The sequence below is a fragment of the Leuciscus leuciscus genome, assembly GCF_965113295.1.
Source record: "Leuciscus leuciscus genome assembly, chromosome: 1".
NCBI classification, from domain to species: domain Eukaryota; kingdom Metazoa; phylum Chordata; class Actinopteri; order Cypriniformes; family Leuciscidae; genus Leuciscus; species Leuciscus leuciscus.
The window spans coordinates 42247725-42265645 of NC_138725.1; the positions used below are offsets into that span (position 1 = coordinate 42247725).

At 37.1% G+C, this 17921-nt stretch overlaps 2 protein-coding genes across 6 annotated transcripts in view; one reads left to right on the forward strand and one right to left on the reverse strand.

Annotated features, from left to right (window-relative positions):
* The window catches only part of col5a3a (collagen, type V, alpha 3a), a 140770-nt gene that overhangs the window by 46617 nt on the left and 76232 nt on the right, over nt 1-17921 (forward strand). The gene's annotated exons all lie outside the window — the stretch shown is intronic.
* Nucleotides 3062-12756, reverse strand: rdh8a (retinol dehydrogenase 8a). Its single transcript, XM_082146435.1, has 6 exons — nt 12447-12756; nt 8562-8723; nt 7089-7268; nt 6812-6905; nt 3967-4150; nt 3062-3823 (listed from the first exon to the last, which is right to left on the reverse strand). The coding sequence occupies exons 1-6, from the start codon at nt 12556-12558 to the stop codon at nt 3596-3598; spliced, it is 960 nt and encodes a 319-aa protein (XP_082002561.1). The 5' UTR covers nt 12559-12756; the 3' UTR covers nt 3062-3595.

The following is a 17921-nucleotide window of genomic DNA, read 5'->3' on the forward strand; positions in this document are numbered from 1 at the left end:
TGTTGCAGGAATGTGTCAGACAACCAGCATGCCAAAGATAATGCTGGAAGCCTTGCTGTTCCAACTCTTGAACGTGTACGTCTCATAGAGCCAATCTACGTCTGCTCGGCAACAAGTTGCTTTTATTTTGTGCATGTGAAAGTTGCAGCAGGACGACGAATGTTCCCATACTTCAGTCAAAACCTATGAAAGACAATACTGCAGCTGATTATGTCATAACTGTTTTGAGAGACCACAATGGCCTGATAAGAATAATGGTCTTGTTTAATGAGATTTGTAACTCCTGCAATCTCTCAATTAGTAAAGAGGTCCTCTATTGAATGCAGAGATCCTCAAACCTCGTTTCCCAAATCAGACGCATCTCAAATCCACACCACTCCCCAACCCCCTGCGCGCCGTGGCCCACATCCCGTCCAAAGATTCGGGACACACAGCGGACCCTTCCTCCCCCTCTGGACTGCCTTCCATTTCCCTTTTGATTGTGATTGACAGATTCTTTGTTCCATTGTACTGAGCTGTCGCCTCTGATGAAGACACACACACACACACACACACACACACACACACACACACACAAACACACGCATGCATAGGAAAGCACGATCTTGCTCGCGCACCTTGGCCTTGTTGCGCCGGACTGAAAGGTCTGTCATCGCCAAGACGTGAACGCAGTTGTGCTATCTGTGCTGGGTGAGTTTCCAGTGGTTTAGGAACCAAGGACATGGTTGTGCGATGCCTGACGCAGGCTGAAGGAACCTCGTGCAGTCCGTCTGCAAGCTGCGCCGTGCTGAGGTGGTGTGGCTGAGCGGGACAGCTGGTGGGGGAGGCGAAAGGGATGCTCAATGTTGTCTGAAGTGGTTGTCATTAACACAGCTCCTCAGGGATGGGAACCAGGTCACATTCTCTCACTCCGCACAAAGCAGTGTGTGTGTGAGAGGGCTGGGGGTGCCGAGGGAGGGTGGCGGACGGGGACTAGGCCATGACCTCTTTATATCCATCAACATATCATTGGCCGGGTGTGCGCTGTCCAATCTGCAATGCGTCGGAATGTACTTGTGTGTTCGATTTTGCGTTCCCCTTTTGCGTTCTCTCTGCTCGCTATCACAGTCTTTATATCTCCTGCATCTTTTGCTCTCACTTTGTCTCTTTCACTTTTTCCCGTTTTGTGTTGGCCTTCCTTGCATAGTGACTAAGACAAATACCTTGGCTATGTAACTAAAACAGCACACAGGGCGGGAGGGGGTCCGGTACTCTGTATAATCATAAATAAAACATTTTCAGTACAGGCAACATGTGCTCAGGGATTTTTACAGACTAATATTTGATCCTCAATACACACTAGTTGCATCTTTTGAATAAGTACTTACTTGGCAGCTATTAAAAAAGTAGGTTATATATAGTATGAATGTATTCTGCACATACTACATTTGTCATGTTACCTACCAGCAATTGCTTCTCTTCACTGCCATTCACAAATGGGATAGTAAAGTATCTTTAGAGTGGTGCAGGTATGACGTCACGTTATAGGCCAATGGACAGTTCACATCACACTGGTTCCCTCGACAAAAACCCAATAGGATTTTTCCATAGGCTTTTGGATTATCACAAAAAGCAAGCTCTGTGTAAGATACTTACACATTTTGTCCATCAAGATAAATATCACAGATGTAACAGATATAACACAACTTTTATGAATTTTGAAGCCTAAATGCAGTCGCCAAAAAAAGCTAAAGGTAAGCTATGATCAAGCTACACCACGGTCCCACAAATTCAGCGTCACCATCAACTTTTTCAGTTTTTATTTTAAAACTTTTTCTCAGAAAGTTTGAGTTAGAATAGTTTTTAAGAGCATAATTATAAGCATAACTAGGCTGTAAAAGCGGACTGAGTTTACCTGTTCGGCGTGATGACGTTCAATCTCCCTGACAGCCTCTGTAGTCCCATTAAGCCACAATTGTTAGCAACCGGATTTTTTCAAGACACGTAACAGCTTCAAAATGTATGAGTGGGGTAATACTGATGTATTTTATGTCATAGAATAAAACGTAAAATGCCTTGAGCTTGTGTTCACCACAGACCTTATTTCAGCCATTTAACCAAAATCCAAAAAAAACAAAAAACATTGATTTCAGGACGATGAAACCAGAAGTGCTAAAATGTTAACTCACTTCCGCGTTTTGGCCTACAAAGTGATGTCATACCTGCACCACTCTTTTGGATGCTCACTTCTGAATCCCGCCCGAAGTTGATGGTCATCCAAGTACTTTTTCTCTACTGTTTTATGAATACTGTGAATTCGGACATAATACTCTTTTTACACTCTGTTTTTTGCCTACTTTATAGTAGTTTCTCAATCGGAAAGCTGCATCCTAGTAAGGCTGCATATCTAGACTGCCGCGTCATCAGTGCCCTCCCATTTTGAAGGATCCTTGGAATGCGGCCTTCGTTACTCGTCCTCCATTTGTCATCTTTCGTAGGATGCATCAAATGTAAACGAATCAATCACCCACAATTCTTTACACACATTCCAATTCAATCACTTTATATTCAGTTAATATAAATATATTTAATATAAAGTGTTTATATTAAAGTAAATTTAATAGTATTTTTGTACTTGACCGCGGGGGCAGAAAACCTAATTACCAAGACATGCGCACTTACTAGACTGTCTCATTCTAGCATCCGGTGCTGAGAGGAAGTCTAGCATAGGAGCCTTAGAAGGATTGGACTAGAAAGGACACAGATCTAACTAGGATACAGCTTCCCAATTGTACCCATAGTAATGACAGCACAGATCTCAGACTATTCCTCTGTGTGCTATTTCTTTACTCTGCTAATGTACTCTGTCGCCCTCTGCTGGATAAAATGAGAATGTCTGGCAAGTCCTTTGCTGATGTTGAGTATTCTGAGGCCACAACAGTAATGTGGTTAAGGCAGTTCCACTCTGTTGACTGGTGTATTCAGTGTTTAGGTTTTTCTTAATTAAAAGAGCAGACTTAAGGTAAATGAATCTGGCACGAGAAAAAAAGTAACAGCAGTTTGAACAAGAAAAGACAACAAGTGAAAACTACACTTTAATACGCTTCCAGCCTTGAGCAAAACGATCACATTACATCGTTATTTAGGTTCAAAATTAGCACATCTTTAAATAAAGCTTTAAGACCACCTAAATGTTCAAGTTAATTCAAATAATAAACATAGACTTAGCTTATAAAAGGAGAGAAATAGATTTGAAACAGATAAGACATCAAAGACATTTCCATGTACGTCATTAGTACAAATAAAGGCAGCTATGTGATTATTTTTCACTTGATTGTGAACATGGTCTGTTCATTTTTACAGACTAAAATGCTTCGTAATTCACAATCATGGAATAACATAACCTACCTACTCCTTTAAAACATCTGTTGCTAGCATTAATACAACAATACATGTGCATGTTTTGAAAATCCAAATCTGTCTTTTTTATAATGTGTTTTAATGTGGAATTCTTATTTGAGGTATTGTATTCTCCTGCTTGTTGCATTGAGTTGTGTCCTATTCTGCTGTAAACTGAGGGAAGTGTGAGTGTGTGTGTGTCTCACTGCTGCCCTCTTCAGTCAGGAGAAATGGTGCGTCTGCGCAGACAGTTGCATGTCAGGCATTTGAGGATGCTCATGGTAATGTGCATAAGCGAGCCAAAGTTAAAGAGCAGGTTGTAAAAGGTGTGCACTGAAAGTCCTCCGGTCTCATCCGCGTATTTCATGGCCACAATGGGCGTGTAGAGGTTGTTGGTCAGATTCCGGAATCGAGGTCGGCTGGATTCAATCACTGTCTTGGTGCACTGGAACAGAAAATGACAAAAATGCATGGAGAATTAAAAGAATGCAAAGCTTTAATGGGCAGCGTAAGCAAATTGGAGCTAATCGTTTTCAATGCAATGAATTCATAGGGTTAATATGTGTGCAGTCAAACGGTGGCACATACTTTAGCGATGTCATCAGGTTTTTGTCCCAATGCCTCAAAGATATCGATGGATGATGGAATGTACACATCCTTGAAGTATCTGACAGTGTCTGCGTCTGCTCCAGGATATTCCATCTTGGCCACTTCTTGCATCATCTTGGTTTCAAACTCTGTATGCACAGGGCCTGGTTCGATCATAGACAGTCTGGGAGTACAGAGGGAATGTTACAGTACATTACAACTGAAGCACTCTTTAATGCCAACAAGATGGACTATAAGAAGCCTGTTTACTCCAAGTCTGATGAGTACAACAATTGTTTTAGTGCCATGTTAAAAAAAAATTATACATTTTCTAGAATAAAGTAATAATTTTGCGCATAAAGTACCCTGCTGACCAAGACAATATTCACACGCCTCTACATATAGGCTGATATAGTTCCAGTACTTCTGCTGTAATTATGACAAAGCTGCTTGATTTAAAACTTGTTTTATTAACAGAAACTGTAAGCATTGATATATTAAATTAATTAACTCCAACACTTTTTGTGATTCAACACTTTTTGTGTGTTCTTGGTTGTGAACTTTAATGCTAAAGAGTTACCCTCAAAATGTTATGATTTCATTCTCAATTATTTTTTTTATTTTTTATTTTTTGCTGGGGAAACAAATCCGTTTTCATTTGATATTTCAATTTGATATTTCACTGATATTTTCATTGTTTTGGTTTTAAACCAAAGTCCCTTTAAAGTTCCAAGAGGTCCTGTCTCTATATTTCATTCGCAGCGGAGGTCTGCACAATACTTTTTTGAAAGCCATAGTGATTTGTAAAAGAAAAAATCCTAAACACTCAAAATAGTCATCGAAGATGAGAATCCAGGGCCCCAAGTGCCAAAGCAGTGATGTGTTTTACCAATCTAATTTTTACCAATATATTTTTATTGTTTATTTTTTACATCTTGACACCTATGTGTATGGCACAGAAGGTACGTTTACATGTTGGTTTATCTCTTAAGAACAGTGTGGGCCATTTTTACATTTTGCTCCAAGTAATAAACTACTAAAAACAATGTGCATAATCTATAATCAAAACTCTCATCATGAGCACACAAAGTTAACTAGTAATTTCAAAGTTTTTTGTCTTCCTTTGCCATCTCTAAGTAATTCTCTAAATTATAACAGTGTTTATTATGAAATGCTTTTAAAATGCTTTTTAATAAGGCTAAATGTATGAGGAAAAAAACAAACAAAACGTCTACAGACGCCACTCCTTATCTAGTCACAAACCTGGTTTAGTCAAACGGTCTGAGTCATCTGTATGACAGATAACAATAATTGTATTTTCTGCACTCGTTTTCTGTTTTGCTGCTCATGGTGTTTCTGCTACTGCTTGTTTGGCTCCAGATAAAAATATTAGAAGATGAAGCGTGAAAAATTGGTCCCATTTCATATTAAGTGGCTTTAAGCACTATGTACTTACATTGAAATGAATAATTTGATACAATGGACTTATTTTTACATTATACTTATGTTTAAAAAATACCTGCATGTAATTACAGCTGGAATTAGTTAATGTAATTACATTTGTAATTACACTGTTGAATCTTCCCTTACACCTTAACCCACCCTTAAACCGACCCATACCACCACACCTGTCCCTAGCCTTAGCCGTATCACACCTCAATAGCAGCAAAAGTGTTTTACAATACAACATTAACACAATAAGTACATTGTACTTATTTGTCGATGTAAGTACATAGTACTTAAAGCCACTTAATAAAAAGTGGGACCCTTTAAATTGTAAAAACGGTAAAATGGCGCAATTATGTCTCGTGGTCCGCAACCGAACTGTGGTTCGCCATTTGAATACCACTGCTTTAAAGGGAGCTTAACTTGCATGACTAAAATAGCTTCCTGAGAGGCGTTTCGAAGATGGCCGCGGATTGAAATGACTTGCCTTAAAGGGATAGTTCAGCCAAAATGAAAATTAGCTGGTAATTTAATCACCCTCAGGCCAAAATGTAGGTGACTTTTTTCGTTTTAGCTGAAAACGTGGTCCTTGGTAATTCATTTCGGTTTCAGCTAAAAATCCTCTTTACATTTTTACTAAAGAAAAAAATACACCAACATCTTGGGTGGCCTGAGGGTGAGTAAATTACCAGCAAATGTTCATTTTGGCTGAACTATCCCTTTAAGGCAAGTCATTTAACTCGGCGGCCATCTTTGAAACGTCTCTCGGGAAGCTAATTTAGTCATGCAAGTGCAGCTCCTATCTCTTTGAATGGGGAAACACCAAATTCTCTAAAGCTGTCCACCAAACTTAAGATTAAATTTCATATTTGAAATCACCAATGCTGTGTCATACATTTTGTTTCTAAACACTCAAATCTGAGTGGCTGAGGCCAAGTTGGTCAGATTCCAACCCAATTCATACAAGCCCAATTCACATAACACTGACAGACGGCAACGGACTCTTCGTCGGGTTTTGTCGGATCAGTGTGCTGTTGGCGTCTGTTGAACAAGCTGAATCGGATTTAGAAAATCTGAAAAGTGACGTGCTGTAATCTGGTGACTGTCAGCTTTGGTCTGCTTCTGTCGGTGGAGTGTAAATTTGGCATGTAAGCGCCCATCTCAGAACACTGACTTTTGCAACTGGAGCTTCTGACTTTTTCCAATTGGCGATTGGCTCTTTTATTTAGAAGGCGGGACTTATTCCGCCATATTGCGCGTTGCACTTTCTCCCATTCATAGTAATATGAGTGCATTGCCTTCGCATATCTAAAGTCTTTTGTTTTCTTCAAGTTTTTAATGCAGAAAATTCTAACTTAATGTCAATAGGCCCTCAACCATAAGACTTCAAATCACTTACTTGACATTAAATTTCAGCAGCTGCACAGCCATACTCTCACAGAAGCCCTCTATGGCGAACTTAGAGGCCGTGTAGACATCATTGAATACCACACCTGCAGATGAGTTCAATAGAGATATATTCAGTGATAATGTCATTTGGTCTGTTGCCCTCCTAATGTGGCTCAAACCATGTGTGGTATTTCTTTCCGTCATAATGCTCTACAGCTAAGTGCATAACTCTGAATGGCTCTATTGTTGATCTGACTGTCAAGCATTCAGCTGTGTGTCCGTCTTACCCTGCAGGCCCATTACGCTGCTCATGACGATAATGTGGCCGTCTCGCCTCTTCTTCATGTCTGGCATGACCTCTTTTATCATGCGCACCGTTCCGAAGAAGTTGGTCTCAAACACTTTCTTCATCTCATCCATACTGATGCTCTCCACAGGTCCCAGCAAACCCACTCCTGCATTATTAACTGGAAAATCAGACAGGAAACATGGGTGGTTATGGACTTGACTGGTCCCTGAGGCACTAGGCAGGTATTGATCTATTGTGAGCTGCACTTTTCATTCAACACGTGCTTATTATAGTTTCTAGCAAACTCATGTCTCTGGTCATTGTAGTACTTAATCTGTTCAGTTTGTGTAACGCCAATCCAAGCCAAAACCAAATCCTATTAAACTAAGTCTGGACTACTAAGTCTGTACAGTCAAATAGGATTTGGTGCATGTGTGTGGTTTTTTTTAGTAGTCATGTGACACGTTTATACAACAGGTGTTTTGTCAAGAATAGCAACAGGTAGTAAACCCTTGTAAAAAAAGAAGTGCACTTAATTGTAATAGTGAGTTTGTAGTGTACTTTAAATCTTAAAAGTATATCATATATATCTTTAATATTTATAAACACTGTAATTGCAGATAATATAAAAATGAAACAATGAAATAAAAGGCCACACATTCATGATATGTTTCTAAACACAAAGCACACTTTTAAAAGTGCACTTTGTAAAAAATGTCAAGTATTACTTTAAAGAACATTTTAGATCATTATGTTTTAATATTTTTTAGTCGTGCTTTAAAGAAGTACACTTATTTTGATGTGCTGACTAACATACTAAAGCACATGTAACGTACTTGATTATAATTTTAACTGTAATGTGTTATTCAGTATTACTTTTAAAGGTAATATATTGTAATATAATTGATCATTACAAATGTGTAATTACAAATATATTTAAATACATGACATATAAGGTTCAATATAAATTATATTTTAGTTTACTGCCTGCTTGTACAGTCGGCAATACACTTTAACCATATAGAAGTATAAATGACAAGATGTACTAAAGTAAAAAAAGCACTCTTAAGTTCAGCTAAATGCTTATAATATAAATTTTAACTAAAATACAATTTCATTTATTTGCGATTAACACGTGTCCGAAAATATTACTCAAAATAACCACTCATTTTAAAAGTATGTTAAAGTGTACTTCTTTTGCACAAGGAAATGCTTGTCTTTATGGACACGTTTAGGATGTAAAAGACCACAAAGCATGTTCAATGATTCCCTTAGCAAACAGTTTGATGTTAGCAAGCCAAGGACAGTTGGCTTGCTAACTTGCACATATTTCCAGTAGACTTTTCGCTCTTTTCACAACCCCAAATCTGATCCTGCTGCATATAACTTGCAGTTTGAACAGCCCATCTAAAATCTGATTTCCCCTGCAGTGTGAACAAAGCCAATGAGGTCAAAGGCATCCTGCACTCACTGAGAACGTCGATGTGGCGGTCCTTTACACTGTCAATACACTGCCTGACCGAGTCATCACTGCACACATCCAGTGCCAGCAGTGTCAGGGTCTTGCCGTACGCGTCACCCGCTGCTTCCACCAGCTGGTCCTTCTTTTTCAGGTTTCTCATAGTGGCAATAACTTCAAGACAAGTGACAGAGAACAAGCATGTCATCGACAAAGCAGTAATCACTCAAAAGTTCAAGCCTAATATCTACAAGGGGTCTCACTGAGAGGTTTTAGTGGCTTTGTTCTGAAATCAGCACAGGAGATTGCAGTTTGATTGAATTTGGTCCCTTTCATGATATATGCTGACCCAAACAAAACACTCAGTGTAATCAGTGGTGTGTGTTGCTTAATTAATCTGTGGCTGAAAGATAAGCTGAAGAGATTAACATTTTAATGCACTTTGCACTTTGAACACATGAGGGACGCTGACCTAAATCATGCGCCCATCCCAGATATAATAATAAGCTTGCTGAACATTTTTCATCTGAAAGAATCAGTTTTATCTTTATGAAAACATTATCCAGTCCACTCTAATGTCAGTGATCAGCTGTGTTGGCAAGTTCTACATGAAACATTCCACATTCCATATTTATGGTTGATATGATTCACTGTTCTTCATGGGTGGAATCTTCCTAACGCTAAACCTGAACAGTTCCTTGCAATTAAGAAATGTTTCGTTTTTTGTGTTCTGTTATTCAGCAAGGCTGTATTCAATTTATCAAAAATGACAGTAAAGGCTTTTGTAAAGACATTGTTTAAAGAAATCATATTTCAAATAAGTGCTGTTCTTATGAACAGAATGATTTCATATCAGAATGATTTCTGAAAGATCATGTAAATCTGAAGACTGGAGTGATGATGCTAAAACATTCAGATTTGATCACAGAAATAAATTATATTTAAAATTCTATTAACATAGAAAAAACAGTCATTTTAAATTGTAATAATATTTCACAGTATTACTGTTTTTACAGTATTTTTGATCAAATAAGACTTTCAAAAACATTTTTAAAAATCTGATCGACCCCAAACTTCTAAATGGTAGTATATTTTTTTTTCTCTAAATTGTAGTATATATATATATATATATATATATATATATATATATTATTTTCTTAAAAAAAAAAAATCTTTTTCTATATTCAGTTTATTTTTCTCGTTTCTTTTCTAGCCTGTACTTCTCTTAACAATCGCTTTGTTGTATTCCTCATTTGTAAGTCAAATAAAAGTGTCTGCTAAATGAATACAGAGAATTTTCAACTTCAACATTTACATCATAGGCTTACTTTTCGTCTTTGACAATGATATATATTAATTTTGCTGTCTCTTTCTCTGTGGCACTAGCACATCTTCAGTATATTGAGGTTTGATTTGCTGATCAAATCCTGTCCGATTTACAGATAAGGTCCAGGAGCCTCCGTAGCTTTTTTAAGCGTCATCATTCAGTCTGTCAACAGACATCATCCCTGATCAGTCAAAGCCCAGCTGCTGTTGAAAAGTGCCAGTAAACATGCAGAGACCATAATGCATCTGTAGGGTGATGATGGAGAGACACAGCTGCTGGGAAATCTGCATTCCTGTCTTCTCAAACTAGATTTCACTTGTATATAAAGAATAAGCTGTACTTGATGAGAGAACTTAATTCTTACGACACACAAGGCATGCGAGGCCAAACTAGGCCACAACATAAATGTGTTTACGAGAACAACCGCCTCATTGTTAAAGCTGTTGTTTTAAGACTTGAGGCCGATTAAACATTCTTGAATGAGCCACCCTCAATTATAATTGGTTTTTTTTTTTTTTTTTGGCTTCTTTGAAGTTGGCATATATCACTGCTCCTCATTATAACCAGAACCAATTGTAAAAGGATTTAATTTTTCTTTCGGAAAAATCCACTGTTGCAATGCTCTTAGAATGGGAACAAAGTTAAAATGGAATTCATTTAAAAGATGAAAAAGAATGAAAGATGGTTTCCTTTTAACTTCTTCATTTCAACTTTCTTAAAAGCTTGACAGTCCTTTCATGTTGTAAAACAAGGGGTTTGTAGCAATACTGCTGGACGTCCACCAATCTTAAAATACACTGCCCGGACAAAAAAAGTCGCTGTTTGGATTAAAAAAGGCAAATGCTTAAGAGACTGGATCATTATTGCAATGATTATTATGTTTCTAGCATGTTACTATATGTTTGGTATCAGTTCTTCTAACCCTAATTGTTGAAGTGTGTAGCTTTTCATTTCTTTAACAACCATGGACAACATATCACAACATTTATTTCCGTCAAGATCTTGTATTGACAATGCAAGAGTCCATCACTCTGTAAAGTCTCCTCCAGCACATCCCAAAGACTTTCAAAGAATTTAAGGTCTAGACTCAGAGGTGCCAATTCGTGTGTGAAAATGATTATTCATGTTCCCTCACAACCATTATTACACAATTTGATCCTGATGAATCATTGTCATCCTGGAATATGGCCATGATGTGTCTTCCAACATGGTTGTTTAAGAAATGAAAAGCTAAACACTCCATCAATTAGGGTTAAGAAACTATAACATGATAGAAACATAATAATCACTGCAATAATGATCCAATCATAGACTCTTAAGCATTTGCCTATTTAAATCCAAACAGCGACTTTTATTTTTTCTTTTGACTGGGCAGTGTATTTAAAAATGTGTTCAAATCAAATCAAATCAAATCAAATCACAAATAAATGTATATATACATTTAACTAAATCTAAAGAAGCGAAGTTTCATTGTCTTGCCCACATTAAATGCATTAAAATGTAATGTAATGACTCATCAATGTTTACAGTAAGCATCATAAGTATGTAAATACATTAAAGGGATAGTTCACCCAAAAATGAAAATACTGTTGTCATTTACTCACCCTCATGTTGTTCCAAACCTCTATGAGTTTACAAAAGAAGATCATTATTTTGAAGAATGTCGGTTGATGGACCCCATTGACTTCCATAGAAAGTCAATGGGGTCCATCAACTGTTTAGTTACCAACATTCTTCAAAATACCTTCTTTTTTTGTTCAGCAGAAGAAAGAAATTCATACAGGTTTGGAACAACTTGAGGGTGAGTAAATAATGACATAATTATTATTTTTTTAATGGAAACTATCCCTTTAATGTGCTACTATACACATGTCACTATAGGCCAGGCTTCATCTCTCAATCCACCAAGGGTCTGAAAAAGGTTGAAGACCCCCGGCGCAAACCATTTGATTGACATTAATGAGTCTCTAGATTTAGCCGAGTAGGAGATAACAAATGTCCAATGGTTTTGCCCTGCTCAGAGTGCAGATGAAGTCTTCAGAAGACCCTCGCTTTAGAGCCCTCAACTTGTACAGGTCTCAAACTTTGTCCCTCTCCCAACACTCATTCCAGTGTGTGAACTATTGGCGCATTAGACACGGCACTAAACCAGGGCAGCGGTCTACAATTCACAGCCATAAAGAGAGCTTTGTACTGGAGAAGTCACTTGAAAGAGAACTGGCAGTCTCTTTATGATCTCCGCCTGGCAAGCGGTATCCTCGCGGAGCCGTACCCTGGAAACTGCGCTTTCACATGATAATAAAGACCCTTTGGGCTCAACTAGAGAAAAGTGAATGTAGCCTATAATCTTGCGGTTCGGATGAAGAGACAAACTAATGCGAAAATGTACAGCGCGTTATCTCATAAAAATACCCAACAGCTGCGTTTACAAAGTAAGACATAGGCTATCGGCTAGAAGCGTGTAAACTTCTAATAGCCTATCTACAACTTCTGAAACACGTTTAAACGAAAACCCAAAACGTTCTATAGACGCCTGAACGCTGAATTAGAACGCAAATGAGCGCGTTTACCATGGTAACGCTTGTGTTCGTCTCTGGCCAGCAGCACGGCGATCCTCAGTCCGATCCCAGAGGAGCAGCCGGTGATCAGCACCACTTTCTGCTCGCCACCGCCACTCGCCATGGCAACTCCTGTCAGTCTCAGCTGGATCAGAGAACTTGAACGAACTTAAAGCGGATAACGCAACCCGGCGCTCATGTGAGCGGGTTATGCGGTCACATGGCAGACAGAAAATCGTTAACGCGCATCAGCGTTTACTGTACTGCTTTGAAAAACAAACAGATTAACGCAGTGAGATGCATCGCGGGCTGTGGGCGCAAAGGGGAGAGAGGTGTGTGTTTGGGGAGGAGACGGGGGTATGAGGCGAGGGAAAATAAATACATCAATCAACAATCAATTACAAGTAAACAAGTTTAATTGAGTTAATGTTAAAAGTTAGTCTGTGTGAGCATGGATTAAAATGATGATTGTATAACAAAACATATATAGGCCTATATATAGCCTAATATATATATAAAAAAAATCCTTATATAGGCCTATTATATTATAGCCTATCACACTTTATTTTAAGGTGACGTTAGGCTACATGTAGCCTACTTACTATAGAAATAACAGTAAATTATGCATAAATACAAGTAGCCTAACTAAGTATAAATACAAGTTAGGCTACATGTAGTTAATTAATATTACTCACTGTAACGTCACCTCAAAATAAAGAGTAACCTTATATTATATTATATTATATTATATTATATTATATTATATTATATTATATTATATTATATTATTATCCAGCAAACTTACATAAGGTTTGGGAAATGGGTGGAGGGATATATTCATATTTTTTTGTTTGTTATTTATGGTTATAATTAAAGTGAATTTGGTTTTGCTTTGCCATCCTCATCCTCGACTTGTAAATAGTAGGCTATCATTGCTGATTGTAGCTACTCGTGATTAATCATTTTTTGAAGAATATTTGTTTGATATTGCATTCTAGTGGTCCATTTTGACGACTATTTAGTTTTTAGTTTCATTTAAATTTGAATAATATCTAATAATGAAAATATGACCATTAGCATTTTCCACACTCATATGAGTAAAGCTGCTTAGGAATTACACTGGTCTGTACTGCCACCTGCTGGTAAAGCATAATACAACACATGCAGCTTTAACAACTTATATAAAATAAAATAAAAACTCTTAAAAACGACTGGAAATTGTTGGCCATAATTGAAGTGATGCCACAACTTAGGGACATAGTAAAAAAAAAAAAAAAAAAAGGATTTTTAGAAAAAAAGATGTTATTGAAAGTCTCCAAGATAGTTAAATGTAATCATCACGTAGGCCTACAGTACAGTGCTCATGCCACCATAAATATTAAGAATTTTGCTAGGAACCTCAAGTTTTAGAAAACTTGCCACCATGATGCAAAGATGCTCTACAGTAGGTGGTTGTCAATGAGTTGCTATGCTGTTGTGAATGTGTTGTGGATGGTTTCTAGGGTGTTGTGATGCGATTGCTAGGGCCTTCTGGTTTGGTGTATACCTGTAGATGTTATCTTACTGGCTAAAGTCAAAAGAGCCCAGTCACCCTGTGTCTTTGTAAAATTTTGGTCCCAGTATATCTTAAGACTCTCCTTCAGTGTAAATATATTTTCACTCATTATATAATTTACTGTAAAGTCACCCTGAAATTAAAATTGACATGTCTTATTTTTATAGAATATTCCAGTTTCTTCTATAAACCATTTTTTTCCATGCACGTCATAATTTTCTTAAAATTTTCTTTAATCAAAATAACTCCCCCTCCGTCTTGCAGCTCATCTCTTCTTTTCTCTTCTCTATGACGAGGGCGGAACAACCTGTCACTCACATGACATACACCAATAGCAAACAACAATCATCCAATCAATTCACCATGGACAAAATCAAGTCCCTCTCTAAATTTTTCTTTTTCAAGAAGCCTTTTCACTCACGTCACAATAGGGAAGAACAGACTATCGCATCTTCTGTTTCATGCTGACTTTAACCCCACACAGAAGCTGCATACTCTGTTGATCCTGAATATTCAGTGAGAGTGAAATCAGTCTATAACTGGAATCTTTAGGAAATAAATCTGGTCCTCTAACTAAAGTCATGGATGTTTTGCAGCTCATAGGCAGTAATGATGAATAGGCTTCAGGGTAGAGCACTCCCTTTCCAGACTGTGACGATCCTCTTGTATTATTATCCATGACATATGATGTCATCCCAAACCTTTTATATATTTATGTATACAGTACTGAGCAAAAGTCTTTGGCACATTAGTATTTTCACCCAAAAAATGGCTGTAGTGTGTCAGTAGGAAATATCGGTTTACATTTCCAAACATTCAGTTTGCCAGTAATTGTAATAATCCAGTGAGATTTTTGTATGCACAAGGAGTCTGACAACAGCCGGTGCTCCACATGGAGATCTGATCCCATCATCATCGAGTCTGTCTGTGAAGAAACAGGGAAAACTGAGACGTCTCCAAGACACTTGAAAAAACCTGCCTCCACAGTTTGTGAGGATGCTTTCAAAAATAATGTCAAAATAGATTTTATTTATCAATTGACTTCCATCAACATTTATTTAATACAATATTTGGTGTGACCACCCTTTTTGTCTAAACCAGCTTTTGTCCAGGTACATTTGCACATAGTTTTTCAGGTAGATTTTGGAGGTAGGTTTCTTCAAAGTGTCTTCTTATTATACTTCAATACTCACTAACATGCCTAAGACTTTTGCTCAGCACTGTATATTTTAAAGGGGGGCTATTTTAGAATTTGCATTTATTAATCTTTTTAATGTCAATTTATGAACAGCTTGTAACGAAACTTAAAAAAACGGGACCTTCCTTAATTTCCTAGGTTGTCTATGAAAGCCTGTAGACTGATTTGTACTTCTTCTGTACTCTGTGTCATTTAAGAAAGTTTAATTCAAACTGTAGACTCACACAGCCAGATCTATATAGTCTCAAATATACTTTATACCTTATCTAACTATCACAACAGTGTAATTTTACCTGTAAAATGACCATATAACTGTGTAATTTTAATGACCTTATCTGTCGACGTTATGCTGGTGAATTGCAGCGCTCGTGCATCACTATCAGATGCTTTCTTAACTGATGTTTTCTCACTGTAATTTTTATTGTGCGTAATCTTTTTATTTTTATTTTAAAAGAAAGTGCGCAGCTGCAGCACATATTTACACACAGTATCAGAGCCCTAAATCACGTCCAGTCTCTTGTACGTTACATGTGCACTAGTACGAACACGAGCAATGAGTTGCTGGCTGCAGTTCACCTAATGGCCACCGGTGTCGCTAATTGCAAAGTTTCTGAATTCTACATATAGCCCCTTTAAAGGAGAATTAGACACTAGAGTTAAGTTGTTTATACCCTTATAATGACCAGTGGTGTGACCCTCTCCACTGGAGTCACATGGATGTGTTTGTGGTCAAATGTTTTTCCAAGGTAAACAAAAGATATTGATCCAGGCCATTCTTGGAAAATCACAGTCACTGTAGGAGTCTAGTCTGGTTTCATCTGTGCCTGTGGTTTACATATGACAAGTTAATATATTCTAAATGTGCTACATTGCAAATTCATCATTACAATTGTGTAATTACTAATATATTTAAATACATAACATTGAAGTTTCAATAGAAATGCCATTTTAGTTTGCCTTAAATGCTTGTCCGTTTATTCAGCAGTACCACATTTCAAAGACAATAGAAGTAAATATGAAATTACGTATAAAGATGTACTCAAGTCATCCTTCTTAAGTCGGTGAAAAAGCACTCGAAATGATACTCTAATGCATTTTCATTTAATTGCAATTGTGCGGAAAGAAAAACGAAAAAAGTGCCTGGAAACTTTACGTTAAGTTTGCACTTTTTGAAGTTTTTGATTTCTAATTTTATTTCTAAAAGTATGATAAAGTGTACTACTTCTTTCACAAGGGTTGTGAAGTTCACCCATCAATGCTTGAATAGAGCAATCCACAGTAATAACAAGTGAAAATGACACCATCTTATCCATCATAAAAAAAGGAAATGCTAAACTTTAAGCGGTAACACTTTACAATAAGGTTAATTAGTTGACATTAGTTAATGTATTTACTAACATGAACTAACAATGAATAATACATTTGTTACATTATTAGTTAATCTTTGTTAATATTAACAAACGTAACCTTTATTTATTAAAATAAAGATTAATACATGCTGAATAACTATTGTTCATTCTTAGTAAATGTTAACTAAGGTGGTTAACTAATGTTAACTAATGAACCTTATTGTAAAGTGTTACCCTTTAAGCTTCAAGGTTAAAGCCTTTAACACAATGATTATGTCACAGGTATATATAGTGAAAATGTCATTTTCAGAAGTATTTCTTTGGCAAGGGTATTAGATGTGGGTTGAGTTGAATTTTGGACTTCACTGAGAGGTGTCAAAGTGCAGATGACAAGAACAAAGAGGGCTAATGCAGAGGTCACACATGTTTGTTGTTGGCTATGTTGTGTCCACTGCTGCAAGGCTGTAAAGCAGGTTTGTAGCTGAAGAATTACAACTTACAAAGTTTTACATTTCAAAAAGTAAAATTCTTAGCTTGAACGAGTCACAAAGACAGGACCGCGCCGCTCTGCAGTTAGCGTAACAGATCGGTTTGGGTTGAGTTTGATGTTTTGCATATCTGCTCTGTGGAAGCTTGGTTTGTTTACAGAATGATCTGATACGCCACAGGCCTCACTGTTTGTAGTTATTGATTTCTGTCAGGCCATTTAAAGTTTCTTCCTGAGGGCAGGCATAGTTTTCCCAGCATGGATTCCTGGCCTGCTCTATCCCTCTCAGGTTCAACCCTCGTCCTACACTGATGGAGTTTCACACTGGACACAAGTTTATCCTTGCAGTCAGAATGCAGCCACAAAACCCACATGTCATCATGACAAAAGAGAATGGAGAGGTTCAGCGAAAGGAGAAATGGATCAGCATTCATATTTTAGACTACACTGCATCCACTGGAGCAAAGTTTGTTGTGAATTGTCCTACATCTATCTATCTATCTATCTATCTATCTATCTATCTATCTATCTATCTATCTATCTATCTATCTATCTATCTATCTATCTATCTATCTATCTATCTATCTATCTATCTATCTATCTATCTATCTATCTATCGTTCTATCGTTCTATCGTTCTATCTATCGTTCTATCTATCTATCTATCTATCTATCTATTGTTCTATCTATCTATCAATCTATCTATCTATCTATCTATCTATCTATCTATCTATCTATCTATCTATCTATCTATCTATCTATCTATCTATCTATCTATCTATCTATCTATCTATCTATCGTTCTATCTATCGTTCTATCTATTGTTCTATCTATCTATCTATCTATCTATCTATCTATCTATCTATCTATCTATCTATCTATCTATCTATCTATCTATC